At 47.3% G+C, this 24,890-nt stretch overlaps 1 protein-coding gene across 4 annotated transcripts in view; it reads right to left on the bottom strand.

The window, feature by feature from the left end:
* Window positions 1-24,890, bottom strand: part of GAB3 (GRB2 associated binding protein 3) — a 71,145-nt gene that overhangs the window by 18,667 nt on the left and 27,588 nt on the right. For all 4 annotated transcript variants that reach the window (XR_012634359.1, XM_074915288.1, XM_074915286.1 and 1 more), the window contains exon 2: window positions 6,058-6,361. Coding sequence is in view for 3 of the 4 variants with exons in the window: in XM_074915288.1 (XP_074771389.1) it covers window positions 6,058-6,361 (304 nt within the window). In the remaining variant the exon portion in view is untranslated. The remainder of the gene's footprint in view (window positions 1-6,057; window positions 6,362-24,890) is intronic.

The raw sequence follows: 24,890 nt of genomic DNA, 5'->3' as shown, positions 1-24,890 counted from the left end.
GTGGAGCGGGAGGGGACTGGGGTGTCTGCAGAGCAGTTCCTCAAAGGCATCTGCTCCTGGCAGCGAGCTCAGACAGCAGCACCAGTAGCACAAGCCCTCAATTAGAGAATATGATTTTTCTAATGAAGTTTCAGGTTGCTGCATGGCAGTTCCCTTGCCAGGCCTGCACGGGTACTAGGCAGTGCTCCCTGGGTGCCCCAGCTGTCCCCAACACCTGCGGAGCCATGGTTACCCATCTCTCTGGCTGAAGCACAAACACTGTCTGAGACAAAGCTGCAAAACTCTTCAAAATGAAAAACCCTGCAGCAAAAACAAAAAAACAGCTCCTGCTGATAAAACCAAACCAAGCATAAACATGCCTCCGAAGTGTAGCAAGAAGGCAGATTTCTGACACCCAGAATTTGCTGGCAATGCTGGGAACCAGCCCCTGACCATCTGCGTGCATGCTGCAGGCCAGATCCTGCACTGTGCAGTGAGGTCCTGAGATCCTCTGACAGGTTCTACTTAGTCCTCATCTCAACACAGCAACAATCCTTTGGCACTGTACTGGATTGTTGCAATCACTTCTCAACCCTGGGAGGTGCTAGGTGTATACACAAGGTCAGGAGGGATGGAGAGGACTGCCAAGACTTGGGTGGTTAGACAAAAACGTCCTTAAGCACAAACAAAACCCTCTAGTGACCCAGACTTCCACACCAGCCACAGTGGGCTTCACCCTGTCATCTTTCTGATCTCAGAAGGGTAAGACAGCTTATCTTCTCCCCCTGCACTACCCACACCTTATCCCTTTAAACTGGGGAGGGAGCTGCCTCTTTCCTTACCATCTACCAGTAACCACTTGCTTCCTCCTGTTACCTTTGGGGGTCTGGTGCACTGGTGGACCCCTGGTCAGCAAAGCACATAAGCACGTGCTTAAATTCAAGTTTAAGCAAAGCATTTGCTTAATTTTGAGCAGGTGCTAAGAGCAGCAGGATTTCAGCAATGAGCATCTGGAAGGAATGGCTTTTATAGAGTTTCATATTTGCAAAGCAGAGCTGAGGGCTGCAGCCTTCCCATCTGAAAAATAACTTTTCTCTTGTTCATTGTGCTGGCTCAGACAGTAACCCTGCTTTCAAATCTTGAACTAAGAGCTGTCTTGCAAGCTGAGGATGATCAAATATGCACCAGGCTAACTCCATGGGGACCTCAGAAAAGCATGTTCACGTCACCATCTGACCACATTTAAAAAGAAAAAAAAACCCAAACAAAACTCAACAACTAAAAACCGCCACAGTGCATAGGAAAGAAATTAATGACTTTCTGGATTATTAACACAGAGAATGAACAGGCCTGAACTCCATCTGGTATTCACAGGGTTTAGCCACGGATTATCCCATCAGGAAAGGCTTCGAGCTGCAGACCACATGGCAACTGTTGTGAGTAGGAGGGAGGGATGGGGACAACGCAGACCTGCCCTCTTCTAACCTTCAGGGGCTCAGAGACCTGCAGCCAGCTCCTAACAGACTATCCCTGTCCCTGCCAGCTCTGCTGGTAACCGAATCAGCATGCATTAAAGTTGTACCACGACAGCAGCTGAGTAGAATAAATTATGCATGGCCACTTTCAACAGTAAGAAGGCAGAGAACAGGTTTGGTGCCTGTCCTCCCCTTTGCCAGAGAGGCAGCAGGAGGCTTTGGCTGCCAGAATAACTTGCTTCAGTGGGTGCTAACCCAAAAAAATCTCTGCCCTGCATTGATGGGGAAAGTCACTGCGTGTGCATCCTGTGCAGTGACTTTCCCCATCGATGCAGGGCCATAGCTTGGGGAAACAGAGGGCTTCTCCCACCTGCTACAGACCTCATCTCATTTCCCCAAAATTGTTATGGCACAGCAGCAGTGCAGGGACACAGTGAAACAGGGTTGTCCTGCTCACAGCAGTTCCCCGCCAGGCTGCACTGCCACATCAAGGAGGTAGAAATGCCACCCACCCATTCTGGCCAGGGGCCAGAGCTTGACAGTAAAGAACAGCCTGGAGTCCATGCAGTTGAGAGGGGATTTCCTCCTGCCGAGAGGGAAGTGTGGAGGGAGCTAGCTCCAGAGGCTGTCCTCCAGCATGGGCCGGGAGGAGCCATCAACCTCCCCTGAAATCCTGTGCAAGGGCCAGGTGTGGCAGCGAGCAAGCCTGCCTGGATGCTGCCTGCCCTGCTTTGTATGGGAACAAAGCAGGAAAATGAAGATGCTCAGGAGAAAGCATCTCTGCAAGGAGGGCACAGTCCCCGCATTGCGGTGGTCCTGGCTCCCTTGCTCCCAGCACGCTGCCCTGACTGGGGGAGATGCTCCCCAGTGTGGCTGCAGCAAGGTCCTGGGGAATTAGGCCGTCCCCATGCCATGGGGGCAGGATCTGTGCACACTGGTAAAAGAAAAACAAAAGGGAGGGACATTTAAGGAGGCAAAGAAACCATCAGGGGAGCAGGCAGAAAGGGAGAAAGTCCCAGCAATGGGCAAGGATAAGTGAACACGCAACCAGAGGTGAGGGAGAGGTGGAGGAACAGAAACGCTCTAATCCAAATGTCAGCAGCCAAGAGAGAACCAAGGGTAACCTGTCACTTAGGCCACGACTTGGACAGGGCCACCCTATGCACTGTGCAGGGAGGGCCACCAGTGAGGGAGGCTCCCCACGGACACCAGGCTCCACTGTGGCACTGGGTGCTGTGGGAGAGAATAGAGCAAGGGGAGCAATAATGATCAGCAGGGACCTTCAGGTAAGGGCTGCATCCAGAAGGAGCAAAGCATTTACATGGGATGTGGAACAATACTTGGAGCCTGTGGAAGAAGTGAAGAGAGAACCCAAGACAAAAGATCCCTCTTGGGCTGAGGAGCTGCCTGCCAAGGCATGGCCTGAGGGAGCATTCAATGCACAGCTACAATCTTTAAAAGTAAGGCTTCCTAATGAAAAAGGCTAAACAACTTTCACAGCAGTTTCTCCAATGAAAAGCTGCTATATTGTGTTATATCAATTAATCATGGCTTCAGCTTGCATATGGGATAAAGTGCACCTTATTTCATCTGCTCTTCTGCCCAGCCACTTGCCTGAAGTGTCCTCTCAATCCCCAGGTACTGTGGGATTGGGGAACAAGTGCTCTACTTGCGAGCCTTCACCAGAGGTGGAAGCAAGATTTTACATAGAAATGGTGGGAAAATAGGGAAGGAAGCCTCTTCCTCTCTCTTCCAGCTGACTCCCCCGAAGGTGCCAGCTCCTCCATCATTTTCAGCACAGCCAGCAGCACAGTTTCTTATGGCAGCCGAGTGCTGCAGCATGATGATTGCTGCTGGCAAGTCCTTCCTGACAGTCGCCCTTCCAGGTGCTTCCTGACATCTGCCTGGAGCTCACATTTTGCCTTGTCTCTCAGCCATCCTCTCTCTTGTTGACTAAAAAGCTGTCCTCACAGGGCCAGCCACAGTTTTGCTAACTTCAGTCTGCAATCTGGCTGCTTACATGTCAGACCAGAGGCCTTCGATGACTAGAACCTGGCTGTTCATCCAGTTTCTTGGCTACTGGGACTAATTTGGAACAATGGGACGGTGTTTACAGCTGAGTCACTGCATAAACCTGTGGCTGCACTTTCTTTGCATTAAGGGGAGAAAGCAGCAGATTTGGTTTTGGTCTCAAAGTCACAGCAAATTTTCAGATGCAAGGATTAAGAGTGATTGATTTCTCAATATCATATCGGCTTTGAGATTCATTTTAATACACAGAACAGCTTATTAAAATTTCTTGCAATTGATGCGTGTTTCTTTTGATGATTCATTTCAGGGACTATTATTTTTTTAACACAGTAGCATTCAAGTTAAAAAAGCATATGGCATTTAATAGAGCTTCTCTCTTATGTTAATTTTTAAGGGTAATTTGTTTAAGCTTACAGGCTCTTGGGGGATTTAGGTGCTTCCAAAAATCTGAAGTAATTAACAACTGTTTGAAATGTGATGTGCAACTTGTGTAACAGTTTTAAACAGATTTAAATCAGATGATCTGACCATGTCCTGCAACCTGACCCACATACACCCTAGACCTGACCTCACCAGCATGAACTGCAGGGTAAATAGAATATCTTATGAGCTATTGGCCATTAGAGATACCTAAGTGCATGCCTGGAAGCTTAGCTTATGTAGTCTTCGATGAGGGCTGTAAATTCAGGTGCCAGACTTTACAGTGAACCAAGGAAAATGCTCCGCACTGTTGAACTTTTCCAGCAATATCTGCCTTGAATGGACTGGAAATTTGGTATGTCAGCCTTCCCAACTGCCGTGCCAAGAGTTGTCACTTCTTGTCCATCAGTGTCTACACTAGCAATCTTTGCTGTGAGAGAAATATCACTGTATAATACTCTGAGTATTGCCCATATGCAAGTTTCACAAGCAATGCTGTGCCAGCAAAACAGCACAGACATTTCCCAGTATAAATTCATCTGTGCTGGCAACAGCAGCTGCCTTAGCTCCTCTGCCATAGATCACATCTTCCTATGCACATCCTCAACAGTGTCAGCACAGGTCTGTGTGTAAATTTGAGAGGCAAAAATTATTTTTTCTCTTTTCTGTTTTGCATGGAAAGCCTTACCTGCGTTTCAGAGTAATTGGTAATATTGTATTTAAAATAATACTGCACCAGAAGTAGCAGCACAAGACCAACATCTCAGCATCAACAAGGGCAGATCAGTAGGAAAGGGGTTACTGGATATCTCTAATTACAACCAAGCTCCAAAGGGGAACTGACTCCAATCCCTCAAAGCTACCAGCTCTAGTTTGCAAGTTGCATTCATGGGAAGCTTGTACTGTCACATAAAAATATCTCAGTACATTTTCTTGGTGGTCTCTAAAGTAAATGGGAAGAGAGCAGACATCAAATTTATAACAGAACCACTGCAGTGCTCTTTCCACTACCATTTCCCTGCGGAATAAACTACTGAAGAGAAGATTAAAGAAAGCCAGGAACCAGGATAGACTAAAATAAAACATCTCACCATGGCCTTTTATTTCCTTTCAAGTTACAAAGTGATGGTATGGCTATGCAGCAGTTGAAGACGCCAGTAGCAGTCTGAGAGCAGCAGCACAGGGACAACGGCAGGATAATCTGCTGAGCCACACTATGATGGCCCCAAATATATTACTGCCCTTGGGATCCAGTACCTCCATCACCACCCTCTTCTGCTCTTGCACTACATTTCATCATGGTGAACTACTTCGTTCTGACTCACTTCCTATGAAGGTCTCAAATTGCTGCTGTATACGCCCCTTGGAAACATCAAGGGAAAGACAGATTGCTGTTATCTGAGCTCAATTGTCTCATTTGAAAGGTAAGTTAATGATGATACAGGTCCCAACTTTAATCGCTGGCTACATACATCTTGGAGTGGTTGATTCTTGGAAGCTTTCCAAGACATTCACCCTGCTGAGTATATACAGGTGTAGGTCCTGGCAAAACAGGCTGACTTTATGCTTGACTGGCAGGACCATCTCTTAAGTCTAGACACACACTTCTAACACTCTCCTGTCCTCTGCCTTTTCTTTATTTTTCTTCTCATTAATAGACTAAGAGAGCTCAGTATTTTTGTCGATATATGTATGTGCATATGCACCCAAGACTGTGAACATTCCACATCCAGCAAAGCCTGAGAAAAATGCAAGTTTTGCAGGACACTTTCCTAGAACAGGTGTCTTACATTAAGCCAAACTAAATAAATGTGGGACATGTAATGAAATAAACAGCCCCAGAAGATAACAGTCAGTCAGCTTTTCACATAAACAGTACCTTTACTTAAGGACCTGCTGTTTATTCTAGCAGGAATTGCTTCAAAGTGAGACCAAGTAGCCAGCTATTATTTCTACTCAGAAGTGAGATCCCTGATAACTTTCAAATCAGGGTTTACAAGCATCTCAGTGCTGTGTGGAGCTATAGGAAACAGAGTCCCACACCACCCATCCAGCCCAACCAGGTCCATGCTTCCTCCCACACTGGGTGCTGCTGTGCAAGGAGCTCAGACACAGATCATCCTCCCAACCTCCAAGACAAGTATGATCCTACCTGTGCCATCTTCTAGATGTCCAAAGTTACAGATCTGGCTGATGTTGTGCACCCAGATCTGCATCTCCTCCTCAGTTTTTGCTACTAGGTAGAAGGTGCGGTAGGTGGTTCTCACAATGAAGACGAAGTTGTTCTGAAATTCCTTCTTGATGAAGTTGGGTCCGGAGTGCTTCAACACTTCGCACTCGTTGAGGTCAATGATCCGAATGGGCTTTTTGGAATGGTTGTTCCTATAGTACTCCAGAACATCTGGGTTCCCGCTCATGCGGCCTCTGCGCAGCACGAACCAGCGCTTCCGCCATGCCTGCAAACGGCACAAACAGGGCCCTTTTAGTGCTAGCCACATAATATATCAATCAGCCCACACATGCATATTTTCCTTGAGGTTTTATAGTTGTTTTGATAAGCTGGCCAAGTTGTGACTTTGATTTGAAGTGCTTGCTATGAGCTTGCATTTCTGATAGGAAAAAAGGCAAGAGTTGTCCCTTTGGAGGTCAAGAGGAGCAAGACTTCTCCCCTCCTCTCACCCTCAGTCTGTCAGCACAGTCTAATCAAAACGATCTGATACTTCACCATCTTATCTATAGAAGGCTTCTAACACTTTTTTTCTTTGTGAAATGAAAACACCTAGGAGTGCACTCTGTGTTGCAGTATGAGAGCTAATTATCTGGCAACAAACATCTTTTGCCCAGCAAAGACAAGGCCTCCAGATGACCAGTGAAGCTTCCCTCCCATGGTTTTCAGTGCTAATAAAAAGCTGTTAATGAGCTGCCAGTTACTTCTGAAAGACCAGAACAAACCTTAAGGGAGTTGTAACGCTAAAAAGTCAAACAGTAAAGTTCCAAGCCTTGCAGAAGGATGTCTATTTAAGCAGACACTGCTTCCAGAGACCTTCAACCCAACCAAACACTGATGTCACATATACATAGATCCATGGGACTGAAGGTGTGGGGTTCCATACTGAAATGAAGTCCTGGCAGGACTAAGATACAATATAATTTTTACAACTGTATATGCATGTTTCTAGGAACAAAATAACGTATTTTCCCTTTTTTCCAGCAGCTGTTTTTATTCATCAACAGTATATGCATCTCGATGTTGATTACAACTGTCACCAACACACTTTGAGGGCCAAAAGAAATCCACTCTGAGCTCTGTTCCATAGACAAAAGCTGAAATAAGACATCAGGAGCTTTCCCCCTTACCAAACTCCATAAAAACTGTGTTGGATAAAGTTATGTCCAACTCAGCAAGGCCCAGGTGACTGCATCTGCCCCAGCTCTGATGGCAGCCCAAGAAAGGTGCAGGGGCTCACATACCACCCAGGCACCTGCAACAGCTGTACAACCCCAGCTGTTTTAATTGCTTTTGTGAGAGTTAAAGATTCATTAAAGAAACATCTGAACAACAACCACAACCTCTCTACCTGAACCTTATTCAAGTACTCTTCGCAAAATGACTTGTCACAAGGATGTAAACCTGGATGATAGCTTGTGTTCTAGTTAAAAATCATGCTCATTTTGCAAAGAGTGGATCTTTTTAAAGACAGTCAGCCATTTGGCCTAAGGCAAAACAGCTGAGTTCAGGATGTTTTCACTAATATCTAAGGGCCCTTACTGGCACAGTTTAGGATCAACACTGGCAGATTTCACTGACACCAAGTTCCCATGAGCATGGTGATAGCTAAAATGATCAACAAAAAATAGTAACAATCATTCGTAAAGAAAAAGCATCTTTTTTCCTACTCAAAAGATACTGCCTTGCAATGCAGCAAACTTTTCATAGACTGTCAATATTACTCCAAAAGTTTCTCTAGAAGTCTGTTCAGCCTAGCAGTACCTTAATCTATTTTGAAAGCAAAAGATTATTCAAAAACAATATACAGGGACCAGAGACTGAAATATCATAGAGGGAGCTCTTGCAAGGCTGAACAAGCACATACCAACCTGTGTAAAGGAGGGCTTTTCAGATAGGGGGATCACATCAAGAATAAACAGGAAGCAGTGGTGAGGTGCAAAGTATATTGCACAAAAAACCCTAAGTCTTGCCCTCATGACCTGTTGAGGTTTGAAAGTAACTAGAGATAACAGATTACTGAGATACCTCAGACAAGTCTAATTTTGTGGGAGCCAGGAAAAAACCAGAACACACACATACCACCCCCACCCCCCCCAAAAAAAAAAATATGAGCAGGCTTCAACAGTGGAATACAGCCCAGCAGGTATCACACATATATAGTCCCAGAAAGAGTCCCCACCTCTGACACCTGCAATCCAAGTGCCACACAGGCTTAATACACACCCCACAGATGCATCAGGACAGAAAGGTCACATGCCCTAACACACTCTCATCCCTAAACAACAAAAGAGAAAGGCTTCAGGAGTGCAAGTCAAATAAGACCTGCCCCCTTGCCTCCCAGAGAAGGATGCTACTAAGGTAGAAAAGAGAGGGCACCATCAGCCCTTCACCAAAACTGCAAGACCACTTCCCATTCCTCTTCTAAAGCTGCCAGCCCTGCAGCTTAAATACACCTGGCTCCTTCTGATGGAAATTGGATGGAAATCACCTGCACATGAGCAAGCTGAGGAGGGAAGGAGGGAGGGGGAGAGGGAGAGGGAGAGGGAGAGGGAGAGGGAGAGGGAGAGGGAGCAGCAGCAGCAGCAGCAGCAGCAGCAGCAGCAGCAGCAGCAGCAGCAGCTGGGGACACCCTTCCTGTCTGGCACCCATGCAGCTGTGGGGAGGTGGAAGCCCAGCCCTGAAGCCAGGGCCAGCTCAGGGCTACCTGCTGGTGGCCAGTACAACCCTCTTAGGCAGGCTGACCCGGTACCCATCCCCATTTCCATAGCATTTTAATTTTCATGAGTCTAAAGGGGTCTGTAGTTTCAGTGCAACCCAAGCAGCTGGTGAGAAGAAAGAGAAAACTGCAGCTGAGGTTTGCAGAAAAGCTCACGGTCCCTCCATTTGGAGGCGAAGGCTGGCTTTGACGTGGTGTGAGTGGCTGTGGCTGTGCTGGTTTTGGTTTTGTACTAGCTGAGAAGCTGCCTGATAACCTGCTTCCCTGCAGATACACCATTTGATCAGGCTTATCAGGCTGGCACTGTGAGACTGGAGATGGAGAGGTGCCCAGTCAGTGCAGCTTATGATGGGAGAGGAGAGCAGGGCCGAGGCTGTGTGAGAAAACTGGCTATCATAGCTGGGCAGCCGTGAAAACAGGGCTGAGGGGAAACAACACCAGATAGCTGCCCAAATCTGCACTGCCCTTGGGAAGGGTGGGCTCCCCTCTCCATCTCCCGCACAGCCACCCTCACTGCCTTCCTCAGGCTCATGGTGGAGCCCATGCAGCCAGCCAGCACCCCATCTGGTGAAAACAGAGTAGTTTTTTCTTGTGGGGGTTATGTGAGCTGTAGGAAACATGCAGGAAAGTGGGAGGTGGAGAGGGACAGAGGAACTGCGCTTTGGTGATACTGCAAGCTTGGGCAAGCTAACAGCCCTTGGCTGCTGCCATTCATTGCCCCAAATATTAATGTGCTCTGAAACGGATGGTGGTATCTTGCTGTAAGCAGCAGGGACCAGAGCAAATACCCTGCCCGTGCTGCTGACCCACCGCTGGACCTGGAGCCAAGGGGAGGGAGAGGCACCGAGGGGTGGCAGCTTTTAAACAGGTGCAGCCTGAGTCAGCAGCGCGGGTGAATCAGCACTCGCAGGCTCAGATCTTCAACGATGTTTAAGCGCTCAACCCCCTTGTAATCAGTACAGGTGCCACAGTGGGGTGGCAGCAGCGCAGGGCTGTGGCCAGTGGGGAGTCTGCCGGTGCTGCCCAGCGAGCTCGCTTGCTGCCAGGGCTGCTCTTTGCCTGCTGCCAAAGGAAGACATCTCAGGGAGCAAAATCAGTGGAAACTGCCTCATCCCACACTGGGAAATGGGGAGCACCACCAGGAAGGGGGTAGGAGGGTGGGAGGAGATGGGATGAGCTTAACATCAACTTTGTTGTACCATCAAACTGCATCCATACAGACAGAGTGCACTTGCGCCTCACCTCTCTGGGCTCCTTTTTTTCCCCTCCACTCCTTAGGAAAGAAGGTGGCAATGACTACCAATGTAGCTACCTGCATGTGTGGGCTTGAAGGACCATCTTTTGCACCTCTTCTCCCATTTGACCTATCCAGTCCAATCACTGTCTTCCTGCAGTGGCTCATTTCTATTCTGAAACTTTCACTGATATGTGCCTTTACTCACAAAATGTTGTACTCCAAAATGTTTTTGCTTATCCTACAATGCTGAGTGTACAATGTGCCAAGTTTCTGAGACACTTGCAGCTTTCCTGCAAACAGACGTGAGCAGGTTTGACATTGCCAATACACAGGACTCGCCCTGCTCCGTGGCATAGGCAAAGCGGGGGTTTTGGCACACCTTTCAGCATGAGGCTTTTATCTCCAAGAGTCAAATATCCTCTCCTCATTTTCCTGGCATTTGTCTGCAATGAGCTACATGTCTCCTTTCCCCAGGGGAAGGGGATGCAGCACACTGGAGTCACTGGGAGCCCAGCTGTGGCACACCTTGGCCAGACGAGATGTTGGCAGCAGCTTTCAGCTGCAGGGACCCAGGCAGCTCATGTACTACACAGTCCACTCTGCTGAAGCAGTGCCAGGGCTCCTCAGCCCGGGCTGGAGGTGCAGAGGGTGCCTGGCACCTCCCAGCACCTGCCCTGCAGGGCAGGCAGTCATACCCCACAGCAGCTCCTCTCCAGTGCCCATCCCAGCCCCATGGCAGAGCACAGTGGGGTTTTACATAGTTGTACACTGTCAGTAGTTTTCTTTTTACCATTTACCAGTCACACGGCTGCCTCCTCCTTCCCCTGTCACAGTTCCTGGTTGTCTTTAGAGCATGACCTTCTCTCACAGACCAGGATGCGGTGTGGTGCGGTGTGTGCCTTCCTCCCCTTCCCCATCACTCACCCAAACCAGAGGCTGTGCCTGTGTCAGCACCATGACACAAGGTGCTGACCACCTGCCTGGGGCTGGAGGGGGCTTCTCAGACAGTCCTCGCTGGGAAGGGTGTGCTGTGCCAGCACCCCGTGGTACAGCAAGCAGCTGTGCTCCCTGCTCCCCCCAGTCCTGCACGGCACTGTGTGCATGATCAACCTGCACCCTTGTGCTGCTGCAATACCTTCCTCCTCACGACTTGTAGGGCTCAGAGTCCCTATCACTGCCAGCCTGTGCCCAGAGGACCAGTGCCTGTGTTGGCTGTAGGGTGCTGATATCAGGCTAGAGAGTACCTTCAAGCCCCCACAGCAGCTTGAGGCTGGCAGGGCCATCCAAGGAGCCGGCAGGGCCAGAGTGGCGGGGCTGTGGCGAGGAGGGATTTATTCAGCTGATCAGAGCCAATAATATCCGACAGTATTTAGTCTGGAGCTGCACACACTGCTAAATTTACAAGAGAATTTGGATCAGTTTAAGTGGGAAAGATTACGCTCCCATGGTTAAGATGAAGTAACCTATATACTTAAATAGGAATCAATTCCTGGGATCCAGCCTAGGCTCCTCACTTACACTATAGAAAGGATCCATGCATCCAGAATAAATCTTATATTTATTTGGGGGTCTCTTGAGATTAGTTCCTTCTTGACAAAGGAATGATATGATGATGATACATTTACATGTCCTTCACAGCTTTGTTGGCATTAGAGAGAATGCTTTATCAGAAAAGCACAACTACCATCAGATAATAGTCAACATATATCTAGAACAATTTTCATCTGCCCTTTGTAAGTGGAATAGTTTGGTGCCAAAAGGAAGAAAGAATTTGCAGCAGCATTGGTTGGATGCCAGCATGTTGCTTTGTGCAACACAAGCTATCAGTGTTTTCATCTTGCTCCTGAATTTTTCACTTTGGGAATTCCAGAGCCACTTCTGAAGGGAAGAGGAATAGCTCTGTTTCCATTTCAGTAGAGTTTCTAAGAAAGCAATCGCTACTTCCACAATCTGACGTCTCTGCTTCTGCTGAATAAGTGGTGTGAGGTTTAAAAAGAGCTGCTATTACATGCAAACATTTGCTCTGCCATGGCAATGTTGGATAAAACAGGCCACGAGCAAACCTAGTACGTGCTGAAGAAAAGCTAGCTGGTTAACAACACAGGAATGAGAGCTGAGTGCCTGTGTTTAGCCAAGGACCTTCAGCACCTACCTTCTGTCTAAGGACCATGTTTTCATTTGTATGTACAAAATATCCAGTATCTGACATCTAAATAATTAATTAGAGCACATACAAGCTAAATGAGGTAAATTGGCCTGAAATATAATTTGTCCTGTGGGTTTTTGATTTTTTCTGGTTTTAATAACAAAACACAGAACAGCCAACAAACTTTAAATTCTTTACCAGCTAAATTAATGTTCATGTCTCCCCCATGAGGATAATCTTCATTTTACAAAATGCAGTGAAGGGGATGGCAAGGAGCAGCAGAATGAACAGCGGATGCGTACTGACTCCTCACCCACCTGGTGGCCTTGCAGTCATGCTTCTGGGCAAAGGACACGCACTCGTCCCCAGGTCTGCTGTGGGGAGGTCTGACACTGGAAGAAGAGTTCGAGAGCTCAGTGACAGGGCGGACTGTGAAAGGTTTGAACATTTGGGATTGCTCTCATCCTGGAAAACTCCCTTGGAAAGAGAAAGCAACAAATTCCACCAGAGAAGGGTCTGGCATGGCTTCCCTCCTATGGCTGGCTGAGGGCTTAGAGCGCCTGTGTGCACAGTGCTCCTCCTGCTACTCACTGCGGTTCTGTTGCCTCGAGCCACAAGGCATGCTCGGGGCAAGAGAACCAGCAGAGCTGCAGGGCAGTAGTGCCACAGGAGTGCTAGCACTTGAGACACAAGTTCTCAAAGGCTGTCTTTTGTCTAAAGAACAATTTTTAGACATATTCTTGGGGAAAAAAAGTTTAGGCGGAACTTTATAGCATTTCCTCTAAATGCCTTAAAAGAGGAAGTTAAAATTCATACATAGACAGGTTTGTAAGCAGCTGACATCTAAGCCCATTAAGACCATTTAACTTCAGAGAGCTTCCCCAGCCTGCACTGAGTGGGAGGTGTTGCGACTGCAGAGAACGGTCCCTGCGAGAGGGACCTGTGCACTGGGAAGGAGTCAGGACCAGCTCCCAGCAAGCATCCTCACGTTCAAAGAACCAAGGACATTGTTGGGAGCTCTTTGTACCACTGCAAAGAGAAGAGGGCCAGCCCCACACAGCTCGCGCTCCTCGGACTGTGAGACCCTTGCAGAAGGGCTCATGCCTTCTGCTCAGTAGCCTGCATTGCTCAGTAATAGCACTCGATTAACTCACTTGCAGAAATCTGAGATGAAAAAGACCTCTTAAACCACCCAGCCCGTCCCTCAGCTGGAGTTATGGTTTTGCTGCTTCAGTTGTGGCTGTTGGTCTGCAGCTCCCATCAGCTCTGCATAATAAATCTCTCCCTAATGAGGCTGCCTGCTTGTCCCTTCCAGTGTGTCCCTGTGCAGCGCAATGGGAGCAGCTGAGCTCACTGCCCATCACCCACTGGTTTAACGCTTCTCTTGGATTTTGTCTCCTTTACTGTGTGGTTTCCCTTATTTTCTACACAGATCTCATCAACTTCTTCAACAGTGAGAGGCTAAAACTTATGGTTTATGGCTGGGAAAGAAAAATCAATAAATACTCAATTTCAGAGACGAATACTCCTCCCTTAGGGCCTTACTCTGCCTCCACAGGCATGTAATTCTCTTTAACCTACAGAATAGAAGGAGACATTTTCTTCAGTACTATTTGTCCCTTTGCTTGGGTGCCTGGAAGCTCAGGTGCATTCCCATGGGTGCTGAAGAAGCATCAGCTCTCCATGCCCCTGCCTGATCGTGCCCACTACAGCTCTGATTTCTCAAGGTTAGGGCGCAGCTACAGTGGGGAAAAAGCTCTGAGCTAACCAGTGTTCCCATACAAAACAACTTTCAACACAGCTAATGATCTGGCTTACCCTGTGCAAAGGACCATCATACAATGAGTGCAGGACAGACTACAGTCTAACATTGTATTTCCATCTGCTAAGTCATGAGTCCTTTATTGAGTCACTTGTCTTTCTGATCGCGGTAGTTTCAGTATGACTCTAAATGAATCTTGTTTCAAGAAAGTCAGCATGACTCTTCCTTGGAGGAGATGCAATGAGTGCATAGTGGAAGGGGAAATACCTTTTTCCTTTCAAGGTGGTACAGATACATTAATTGACTAAAAACACTGACCAAAAAATTTCCTGCCCTGTAAGTGCAATGAAAGCTTTGTAATAATGCATCTAAGATGACGTCCTGTAGAAGCAGAGAGGTTTCCTTAGTTTCTGTTTCTCACAAAAAGAAACCCGTGTTTTGTGAAGAAAAAAAGACACACACTTAAAAAGAAGGAGAATAAGACCCAGGGTAATATGTTGCCTGCTAACCTACACACACTCCCACTGCCTGGTCTACATTCTAATCCATAATATTTACAGTGCTTTACATACACAAACATCTGCAACAGAATGAGTCACTGCTCTTTAATAAACAATGCAGATTCTTTGTAAAGCTAATGGGTTCATCTGGGCATGAAGGGTCAAAATCATAGTGACCCAAAAACTTGGGAGTTCTGAGTTCTTAAAAACCTTGTGGAAGATAAGAAAACAAGTTCTGAAAGTAAAATTAATAATAACACCACTGCATTTTGGGAAGGGACAAAGGAAGCAGACACTTGGATGAAGAAATGACATTTCACTCATGTCCCCCATCCTTTAGTAAGAGTAGTAAAGAAACCAGAACTGTGCTTCTCACAAACATTTTGATTAGAAGTTTCCTCTGAGGACACTGGCAAGTTGACTTGCTCCTCATGCAAGTAGGAACTGTTTGAGAAGATGCCGCTGAAGGGGAGCAGCACTGCTGTTCTCTTCTCACTTTTCCCCATGGCTCCCGGCAGGTGGGTCTCAAGGGGCTCTCCTGCAGAGCAGAAATGCCCTGTCCCCTGGATGGGTCCCTGAGCTTTGCAGGGGAAGATGCTGACAGGGCATATCACTCCACAAGATCCTGCTGTGGGGAAGAACTCCTAAGCCTTGATCTGGGCTACAACAAACCCTACCACACCACAAAAACACCGTGGCTCCATGTCACCTGCAGGGACTGCCATGTGTCAAACGGCTTCACAGCACTACCTGCACCCCCTGCCCGGGGCATGCGGTGCAGGCAGGACCCAACTGTCCCCACCTACGCCAGCGCTTCACAGAGCTCACTGCTTCCTAGAGTCACAAAGCTGTGGAGATGTCTCCAGGCCAGTAAAGCCTTACCTGTGAAATCTGTAGCAACAAAACACTGAAGAAGGGATGGCAATCCTCTTTCAGTGGATTCATTTAACAGTGAAGTCCTGACAAAGGCATGAAGTAAATAAGCTACCCTCCCCTTAGTCATCCCCGGGCATGACTTCTCTATTCTGCCTCTTATTTTGACAGCAGTGGTGCTGAAAGCTTGGAGCTTTTCTTGTTAACAGCTGCCCTGCAAATATGTGCAGGCCCCTTTGAACTCATTTATAGAAAGCATAAGGATCAGTCATTATGAAATTAGAACTAACTGCCTCCACAGGGCAGAAACCCAGCTGTGGCCTGGAGGGCTGCACCTCCCAGGGAGAGGCTTGTGGCTGAGTGGGATTTGTCAGGAGCACCAAGCAGCCAGGACCAGCCAGCAATCTCAACAGCAGGATGCCAGTAAAAAGACACAATTGGTATTAATAAAAAAATAAAGTAACTCCCCCACTGCATTTGGCTGTGTTTCATTGAGACTAACAAGACAGTAAAGACAGTCTCACATGCTTTCAGGAAGCAACCAAAATTTTTGTGACTCGGCATCGTTATAAAGCAGCGCCCAAAGGGATCTGGAGAACCAATGAAAAATCAAGCTAAGGAAAAGAAATCCAGCTGTGGTGTGAGATCCACACAAGCTTGGGAAGCCTCCAGGTGGGGCAGAGCCCGGGCAGCCACAGCGCTCCTAGTACAGCCTTGGCCCTGGGCTGGCCACCCACCGCCTGGGCTGCCAGCACTTCCACTGGGCCACCAGCTCTCATCACAATCATCCTGCGACAGGTGAGCAAACGCCATGGGTGGAGGGAAGCTGATTTTGGCCTGCTGGTCTTGCCCCTGCCCAGGGAAGGCATGAGGACCCCGTCCTGCCTGGACCCCTGCATGCCGCAGCCCAAGCAGCTGTGATGCCGAGGGGGGGGGTTTCAAACCGTGGGAGCAGCCAGGGGTGGACACTGACTCATATCGTGAACATCCTCATACTCTCCTCTCTGTTTCATTTTGCCTGTCTTTTTCACTTTTAATGGGGATGTAAAGTATGTCACAGCTCAGAGTAGAGGTCCCAGCAGCAGAAGACAGGACTGAAGTGATTAAAGCCATTCAGGGATCTCCTCCCACCCAGAGCCCTTCTCTCCTCCAGCACATTTTTTCCTTCCTGAGGGCAGGCACAGTGAAGCATTAATTCCTTTAAGCTGCCCCCCAAGTGACACCTTCTGACTGCTGCTACATTTTTGCAGGCATTTAAGCTCTGTGACAGGTGAAGACTTACAGGCAGGACTCTTTACATGAGGATGTTTACAGCCTTACTGGCTAGCCAAGAGTTTTAGTTCCATATTCCCGCACAGCATGTTTATGTGTAGTATCTAAAATGCCATTATTATTACCCTGAACACAGCTTAAATTTCTGCAGTGATTATTTTCACCTTTAAATCCTAAAGCACTTGACAACTGGTATATGATCACTACGTGCTGCTTATGTTGTGATTTGTTCACCTGTCACTGGTATACACCCGCCTGTGAAGTTATGCTGTATTCCTCATAATCAGGATGCTTTTCTGTACACCCACAGGTATGCACTCACATCTGTTTGACCAACTTATGGTGCAACTTTTCCATCTGAAATCCTTATTTACCTGTTAAGATGGCAGAGGTTGATGGACAAATACCCGCTGTTCCGGCTTAGTGCCACTCCAGAAATTCTGATTTCTTAGGATACAGGATTGGGCTTTTTACAGAAACAAGTTGAAAACAGGGAGAAAGGAGAAACTAACACACTGGCACAGGTCTTCCTGGATTTAACAGCAGAACTTCATTTTCTGTTAGTGGGAAAAGTGCCATGGAAACCTCATGCTGCACGGCAGGGATGCCTACTGTTACATGAAAAGTACTTGTGTAAAATGGCCTGGAAACCTTAAGATCCCTCTGACTCGTTCACAATAATTTTTTTAATACCAACATAGTAATGAGATATAATCTTGAATAGAGGTAAATTTCCATTTCTTAGAATGGCTCTAATCCAAAAGTCCTACATAATCTTGAAGGATTCTTAGAAATCCTGCCTGGATCCTTGAGATCTCAGTGAAAATTAGGTTGCTGCCAGGTCGGTTAAGGAACAATAGTTCTGAAATACAAATGCTGGGTATGATCATCTACTGAATAACTGAAGTCACAGGAGTTTTCAGTCGTTTTTGGAAGCAAGTACAGGAAAATACATATACCAAAGGGACTGAAGTTTGGACAAATTCTGAGCAAATTTGCTAAACTAATAGCTTTTATGGAAGGACTCCAAACCTGCTTCGCTAAGGAAAGAAATAAGAGTTGGGGCTAATCCCCTTTCTTGTAACTCTGAAGCACGATGTAAATACAGATGTGCAAAGCAGTTAAAGACCAGAAAGAGCTGCCTGGAGATTGCACCCTGCCTCGGGCTATCGGGAGTCCCTCTCCCTGTGTTTTACTTGGAACCGGCAGTTTTCTCAGTATTCTTTACACAAACAGAACAAATTTTGCTGTTTCACCTTGTTAACTGAACATGTGGTGTGAGGTCAGCAACAGTCACACAGCCTATCTATAACTGTCTGTGCTCACATGATGCAAGGGCTCCGAAGAGAAGGAACACAAACAGGAAATTGGGCAAAGTGACTCTTTTAGTAGGGGACCACAACACTGCTTTTTTTTTTTTTTTTTTTTTTTTTTTTAAACTAAACCCTTCAACAACAGCCTGTCAAACCTAATGAAGAAAACCAGAGTATCCAGCAGGATCAGAATAAAAGCTGCAAATGTTTACGCTGTAACACTTTGCCTGATCATAACAACATGGTTCAATGCAGGGAAATGAACCCACGTTCAGGGTTTTGCTCAGCAGCCCAGCTGATCTCCCAGCTTCGTGCGCACAGGAATAAAAAAGACGTATCCTCCACATCCACTGTGGGCCAAATCTGGTCTGTTCTATTTTACAGCCTTATTGAATTCACAGCTACATGCTGCAAAGGCTTTGACCTTTGCACTTCATTTCACTCCTAAAATTGCCAGGAGAAAGGAAGTGTGCAGGAGGCAAGCAGAAAAACAGGGAGGAGGCGCACATGTGTGGGAGGTCTTGTCTTAGAGACCAGGTCACACGTGTTGAAAATAAGAGCAAACCTTTCTGGACATACATACAAAGATAGAAAGAAAAATAGAAATAGGTCCAATAGCATAACATCAACTATCTAGTATGCAGATGAGCTCTAGATCATGAGCTCACGTGGAGGGGGCCCTGATTTCACTGCATGCTCCTAGCTATACAGACTCTGAAGACCTCTGCTGGGATCTACGTATTGGCTTGAAATCAGTCCCATGGGAACAACTTGGCCTTTGCGGTGACATTTAAACTCCACTGATGCAAATGGCAAAGCTCCCATTTGATCTGAGGGGGGCAGGTCCTCCTTTTGACAGGAAGCTCTGAGAAATGCAGAGATTCCCAAAAATGGAAACACGATATCAAGAAATTATCTGAACAACAAAAAAAAAATCTGCCTCTGGACTGATGAGGAGCCTTTCTGTCAACCACATCAGAAGATGAACTCTCCCTTCATGGGTCTGGCTTGGTTTTTGTGGGTAATACACAGGCTGCGCTCAACACTGAAATGCGAATTCAAGAAATTGGGTGTCTCCAGTCTTCAACTGGAAACAGCGCTGTGCCATGTGATTCAGATGCTCGGCCAAAGCCAGTCATCACCGGCCAGATTCCTGCATTGAATATTTACAGAAAACAAACTGGATTATACCTGGGAGCTATTTGTCACGCCTATTTAGTAAATATCATAACGGCATTAAAAAGTACTCTAGAAGTGTGGGGAAGACACAAAGCAAAACACATGGTGAAATGCATTGGATGAAGTCTGTTCCTATATGGCATATACGTTAAGTATGAATGTGTATTACTGGTGGGTGTATTAGGCGGCCCATGCTAGCTCTAGAGGGGGTTGAGCTGAACCTCAACAACACTGAAGGAGGCTGGAAGTGCTCAATAGCTGGTTCTACACCCATTTGCTTATTTCAAAGTACAATATTGGAAAACCAGCTACGCTAAGGAATTTAAAAATCTGTTTGATTGCAGTTCTGCTGGTTTCAGCTGTCTTCTCATCAACTAAATTGTCTCGTTTCACCCTTAAGTATTCTGCTAGGCAGTGTTACATTTCCAGAGCTGGGTTTTCTTCTTCTTTAAAAGCTGTCTTAAATTAATCTCTGCTTTACACTTCACAGGAGGCTGAGCTGGTTTTTAAACATTTTTAGAATTATTTTTTCTTCTCATTAGTTTGTGGAAAAGTGGCCATCGCTCATATGGCTCATAATACACAGCATCACTGCCTGTAATTTTTTATTTTAAAATACATAAATGTTAGGAAAAATTTAAACAATGCTCCCTGTGCCAGGTTTTCTTTTGTTTGTTTAGGAATTCTTTCTGGGTTGCCAGAAATTTTTTTTGTTGCCATTGTGCCCTGCATCTCATCCAAGAAAACAGGGTTTTCACGGATAAGGGTTTGAAGAAATTGCACACTGCAAGCTCCGCTTTCCTTCATGTTTTAGGTGCATTTCACAAAGTCAGCTGGTTAAAGTCAGCTCGAGTATCCAAACATTAATCATGTAAACTTCCCATGCTTAGGAGATAACTTCACATTTCTGTGCTCCACTGTGAGAATGCTGCCTGTGAGATTCTGCAGACCTGTGCTTTTTTTCTCAGTGTATCGTTTCATGCTCTGTCTACTTCACACCGGCCTGCAGAGAGGAACACTGACGGAGCTGGGAATGAGCACCAGGGTGCAAACCCAGTGGCCTCTGGCACAGGCTCAGGACTGCATGCACGGGTCCTGAGCTGTATCACCCCCAGTACCTTCTCTTTTCACCTCCTGAGACTGGTTCTGCCAATGGCAAGTCACATATAGGTTAAGTTTTTTCAGTCCCCTGTTACTGCTGCAAATTTTGCCTCCATGTGAAGACACTGATGTCCCCTAGGCCTGCATACCCTGTATAGCACCGCTATAGAAAAAACTCAGCATGGCAAATAAAGTACTAACAGCATATTTAATGTTTATCTTAATTTGCATGACTTCTCAAACTTCCCTTGCCGAACCGAACGATGAAATCACAACATGTTCAGAAATATTAAATCATTTCCTCAGCATCTGAATATAACAGGCTGCAAAAGGAAAACAATTACATTTGGCACATTGCACACTTTATCCTTAACACTCCAAATTCTGGTATCCCTTCGTATTTAAAGGCTTGCTCTCTGATCACAACAGCATTGAAAACAACTATGCACCAGGATTTACTTCCTCGGAAATCCCCCGGACTTGACGAACACCAGCTTTGCCTGGACAGCTTGGGTTTCAGGTGGCTACAGCAAGTTCAGGATGCCCCAAACCAGCAGCCCACCTGCTGGCCTGCAGGCAGCAGATCTGTGTTGCTTGGGAACATGTCTAACCTAGTACTGGGTAGTTCTAGTCCTGCTGTCTCCGTGGCGTAGAAAGCCCAAATTCTATGTGGCATTAAAATGACAAGGTGCGATGCACTGCATTGCCCTGGCTGGCTGTGCCTCCGACTCTGACTCCCCACTATCCACCCTGACCATGTGCTGGTGCGAGCATCTGAACTTCCCCTCTCTGGCCATGGGGAAAGGGAAGGGCAGGAGCGGGGCTGCTCCTCAGCAGCTGACCGTGGTCCTCCTCCCTGTGCCACCAAGGGCCAGCTTGAAATCCTGGGAGGGCTGCTGGGTGCCAGCCCCTCCACTGGGGGCTCCCCAAATGGCATGGAGAGAAAGAGAGAAAAAAAGTGTTCATTTCTGCAGAACCCCACAGATTTCACACCCAGAGCAGTGCATTGCTGTGAGGTGACATGATGGCGTGATACTTCTGTAATATCAGCATTGTGACAGACTCAAGTGGCATGGCTTGCGCCAAAGCAGCCCAGGCTGGGGGCAGCTGGCAAGCCTGCCCCTCACACGCTGCCTGGCTCCTCAGGCACGGCCAAAATGTGCCGGTTCCTCTGTGAAGCTGCAGCTTGCAAAAGGATGGGCTGGCTTTCCTGAGCAGGTGCCTTCTCTTTGGGGTTATATTCGGCCAGTTGTCAGTATTTTGTAATGCAGATTTTTTGCGAGTACAGCAGGAGTAAAACTCTCTGCCAAACTCCACAAATAGTGGAACAGTTTGGGAGTAAAAACAGATTTCAAAAATGAAAGTTCAGCTTGATCTACTGGGAACAACGTGCAATTAATGTGCTCAGCAATATCTTAAATATGAGCAATGTGGGAGAAGGGTAATAGCTCCCTTTCTATCATTTTTCAATCTGTCAGCACACTAATCTATGAAACACCAAAAGCCAGATTTTTAGTAAATGTAAACTGGTAAATGCAGTTGAGGCAGTGGTGTTGTGCAGCTTATCCGGATCTTAATCTTTTTGAAACCATAAAACTATCGGAAGAGTATGTGCTTGTGGGATGGTGAAATAGGATCAATGTTACTGTTACAAAAGTGAGGATAATGAGCCAGCTGGGTTTTTCCACAGTTATTTTCAAAACTGCAGCATTTATTTCTGCTTTTCTGCCACTTCTTCTCTATCTCTTCTCCTCCCTTCCCTATCCCCTTTTTTTGGTGGTTTTTGCACTCTGAGCTACACCCAGAAAATGAGGTCACCGAGGAGCAGTAAGGACATGGATGCAGTGTGTGACTGCATCATTTTCTGTGTGTGTGCTGCTGGCTGCCTCCCTGCTGCACAACCCCATCAGGGCGGGAGCACCGCGGATCCCTGGAGGCTGCGAGGGAGAGGCCTGGGGCGGAGGAGAAGGCATCAGGACTGGACTGCTGGGGTGTGGGGATGTCCCACCCGCTCTGCTGCTGACACTGAATGAACCAGCATTGGAGAAACACATGGCATTGGTGATTCCCAGAAGTCAATGGGATGCTGCTGCAGGGAGAGGTGCCTCCCTGCACCCTCCTGGTGCCTACAGCTAAAGAAATGAGGGATCCTTCGGACCCAGGCTGCTGTGTCCTGCAAGCGTGAGGCTGGCAGGACCTGTCATGCCTCCACCAGGCTGCCCTCTCCTATGTCGAGGCTTCAAGAAAGTGGGGAATGCAAAGAGCTCCATCAGCTCCTGGGCCACTTGCTTTCCTCCCCGCCACCCTGTGTCACCTGAGAACCTGTGAGTGAGGATGCCTTCACAGCCTTGGGCAGTCCCTCACAGCTGGTCACAGCAGGTCAGTGCCACCAGCTCTGTGCAACGGCCACCTAAACACCTTCTGCCCCGGGGTAATTATCTGTACATTCTCTCCCCCTGTGCCCTGAAATGGGGGGAGCATCTGAAGCACATTTGGGGCACCAGAAGCACATCTGGCTCTATCCCCAGTGAGGCTGCAGGGCTCCCAGGGACCATACAATCCCAACCAGCTGGCGAGGACACACACTGCATTGGGGTGAAGGGCCCCCTCTTGACTGTGGTAATGACCACAAAGTCTGCATTCTGCTTTCCTCTGACGGAAAGAGTTCGCCAATTGGTCTTAAAACCATACATCACCCAGCCCAAATTTTATAAATCTTCAAAACTGAAAGTGTATGGTCCTCTGCATAGTCTTCAGTGCTTGCATGTGCTTCAGAAGGAAGTGAATGTAAGCGTGGCTGATGTTAATGCTAACATGACGCTGTCAACTTGAACTGCAAAACAGGAGGTGAAGTGAAATTCAGGCCGTTTTGGAGTTCCTCTGCTGATTTTTGAAATCATATAACCTCATTTTCAGTTTTTAAGTGGACTTCATTGCTTCTAATCCCATGGGAGAGATCCATGAGGACAGAGAAACTAACAGCAGAAATGCCAAGACAGCCTTGTATGCTGAAATCTGCTAAACCCACAAAGTAGACACATAAAAACTCCAAATTCTCCACAGATATAACTACTTCCTGATCAGCTGAATGTGCAAGCAGAGTTAATCCACAGGGCTCTCCTGCCTGTGTGGAAGCCCTGTACACCATTCCCAGTTAACGCCGAATTCTTCTCTTCCTCCCACCAGCAATACCCCAGCTGCAGAACAGTTAAATAACTGAAGGTCTGTGCCCAACAATTTGCTTTCAGCTTACTTCAAATAGTGCAGATCCTTGACAGCCAGTGACTTCACACTGGCAAAGAAACCACTGCTCAGAGCATTTGTCTTAGGGAGGGTGTGGAGACAGACAGATTTACAACAAAGAAACCGTACGAAACATCCTTGGCTCTGGGCTGAACCCACAGTGTTCGGTCTATTAGAGAAAAACAAATAAGACTTTCCCCGTTGCTGCCCTCAGTTGAAATGTGGTGTTCGGGAGCCGTGCGGATCAGTCCAGCCCTATTTATAAAGAATACAGTATCCTGGAGGAGAGTAAGCTGTACAGCGCTGGTGGGAAGTAGAGTCGAGAGTTTTTTCAGCAAGTGATTAAAACATATTTCCAGGCCAAACATGGTACCTGAGTGCCAACAGATGCGAGTGCCACACCAGTGAGGACAGTGCAGCTCACAGCTCTGTCGCACCAACGCAGGCCTTAGCCACCACTGGTTTTAAGTGCTGTTTTCTGTAGCTCTGCACATGCACACAAGGTCTCCTTTTTTAACAGGTCTCAAATTCGCTTCTGTTTTAGCAGGCAATGTTTGCCCCCTTGTTCTGCCATTTAGACTCCTGCCTGGTTAGTTCAGGAGTGACAGCATGTTAGTATCACACGCCTGTTGGCGCTTGTAGGTAGCGTTGGGAGAAGGGGTAAAGGCTGTGTTTAAACAGGGGTCATTTCAAGGGTGTTTATGTCCTAGGAGCAAAGCAAAAGTAGAGCAATAATAAGTGTTTTCAAAGGGAGAGTTAAAGTGAGAACTACAAAGGGAGAGGAGGGGAGCCCCAAATGGGCAAGAAACTTGGAAGGACAGGAATGGGAGGAGCAGGAAAGCTGAAGGGAAAAGGACAAATAAAAAATGAACTGCAGGCATCATGCAGAGAAAGGACTGGGCTCTTCAGCTCAGCGGGAAGAACCTCAGCAAGGAGCAGCTCTGTCCCCAGTGGTTCACATCACCACAACCCACAGAGCCCTGATAGCAAACCCTTGCCCCGAGATGAGGGAGGCAGGGCTGTCATTGCAGTCCTCCCAGCTCCTCAGGCAAGGGTTTCTCAAAATCACACCCAAGTTTTTACTATGGGTGGAGTAGCCCCATCATGCTCTGAATCATCAGGCTATGGGCTGGCCATTGTGTGCATTGTTATGAGGTATCTTCTTTGCTAAAGCCAAGCAGAAAAGCCAGCAAAGCAACAGGAGGGAAGAGGCCATTACTGAAATCCTAAGAGAACAGTGAGGGATGATGAAAGACTATGCCTCACATCCCTGCTTTGATTGCAGGAGCAGCCACTGCAACAGCAGTGTCCAAAGCACCGTGTGGCAGGCATGGCCAGGGCAGGGCAGCTTGGAGAGCTGGCTCTGGAGCACCTGGCTGCTTCTAAAGAACTGCAGAGAGCCCTAGAAACCTC

The sequence above is a fragment of the Athene noctua genome, chromosome 11 (assembly GCF_965140245.1).
Source record: "Athene noctua chromosome 11, bAthNoc1.hap1.1, whole genome shotgun sequence".
Taxonomy (NCBI): domain Eukaryota; kingdom Metazoa; phylum Chordata; class Aves; order Strigiformes; family Strigidae; genus Athene; species Athene noctua.
This window is presented reverse-complemented; position numbering and strand designations above follow the sequence as displayed.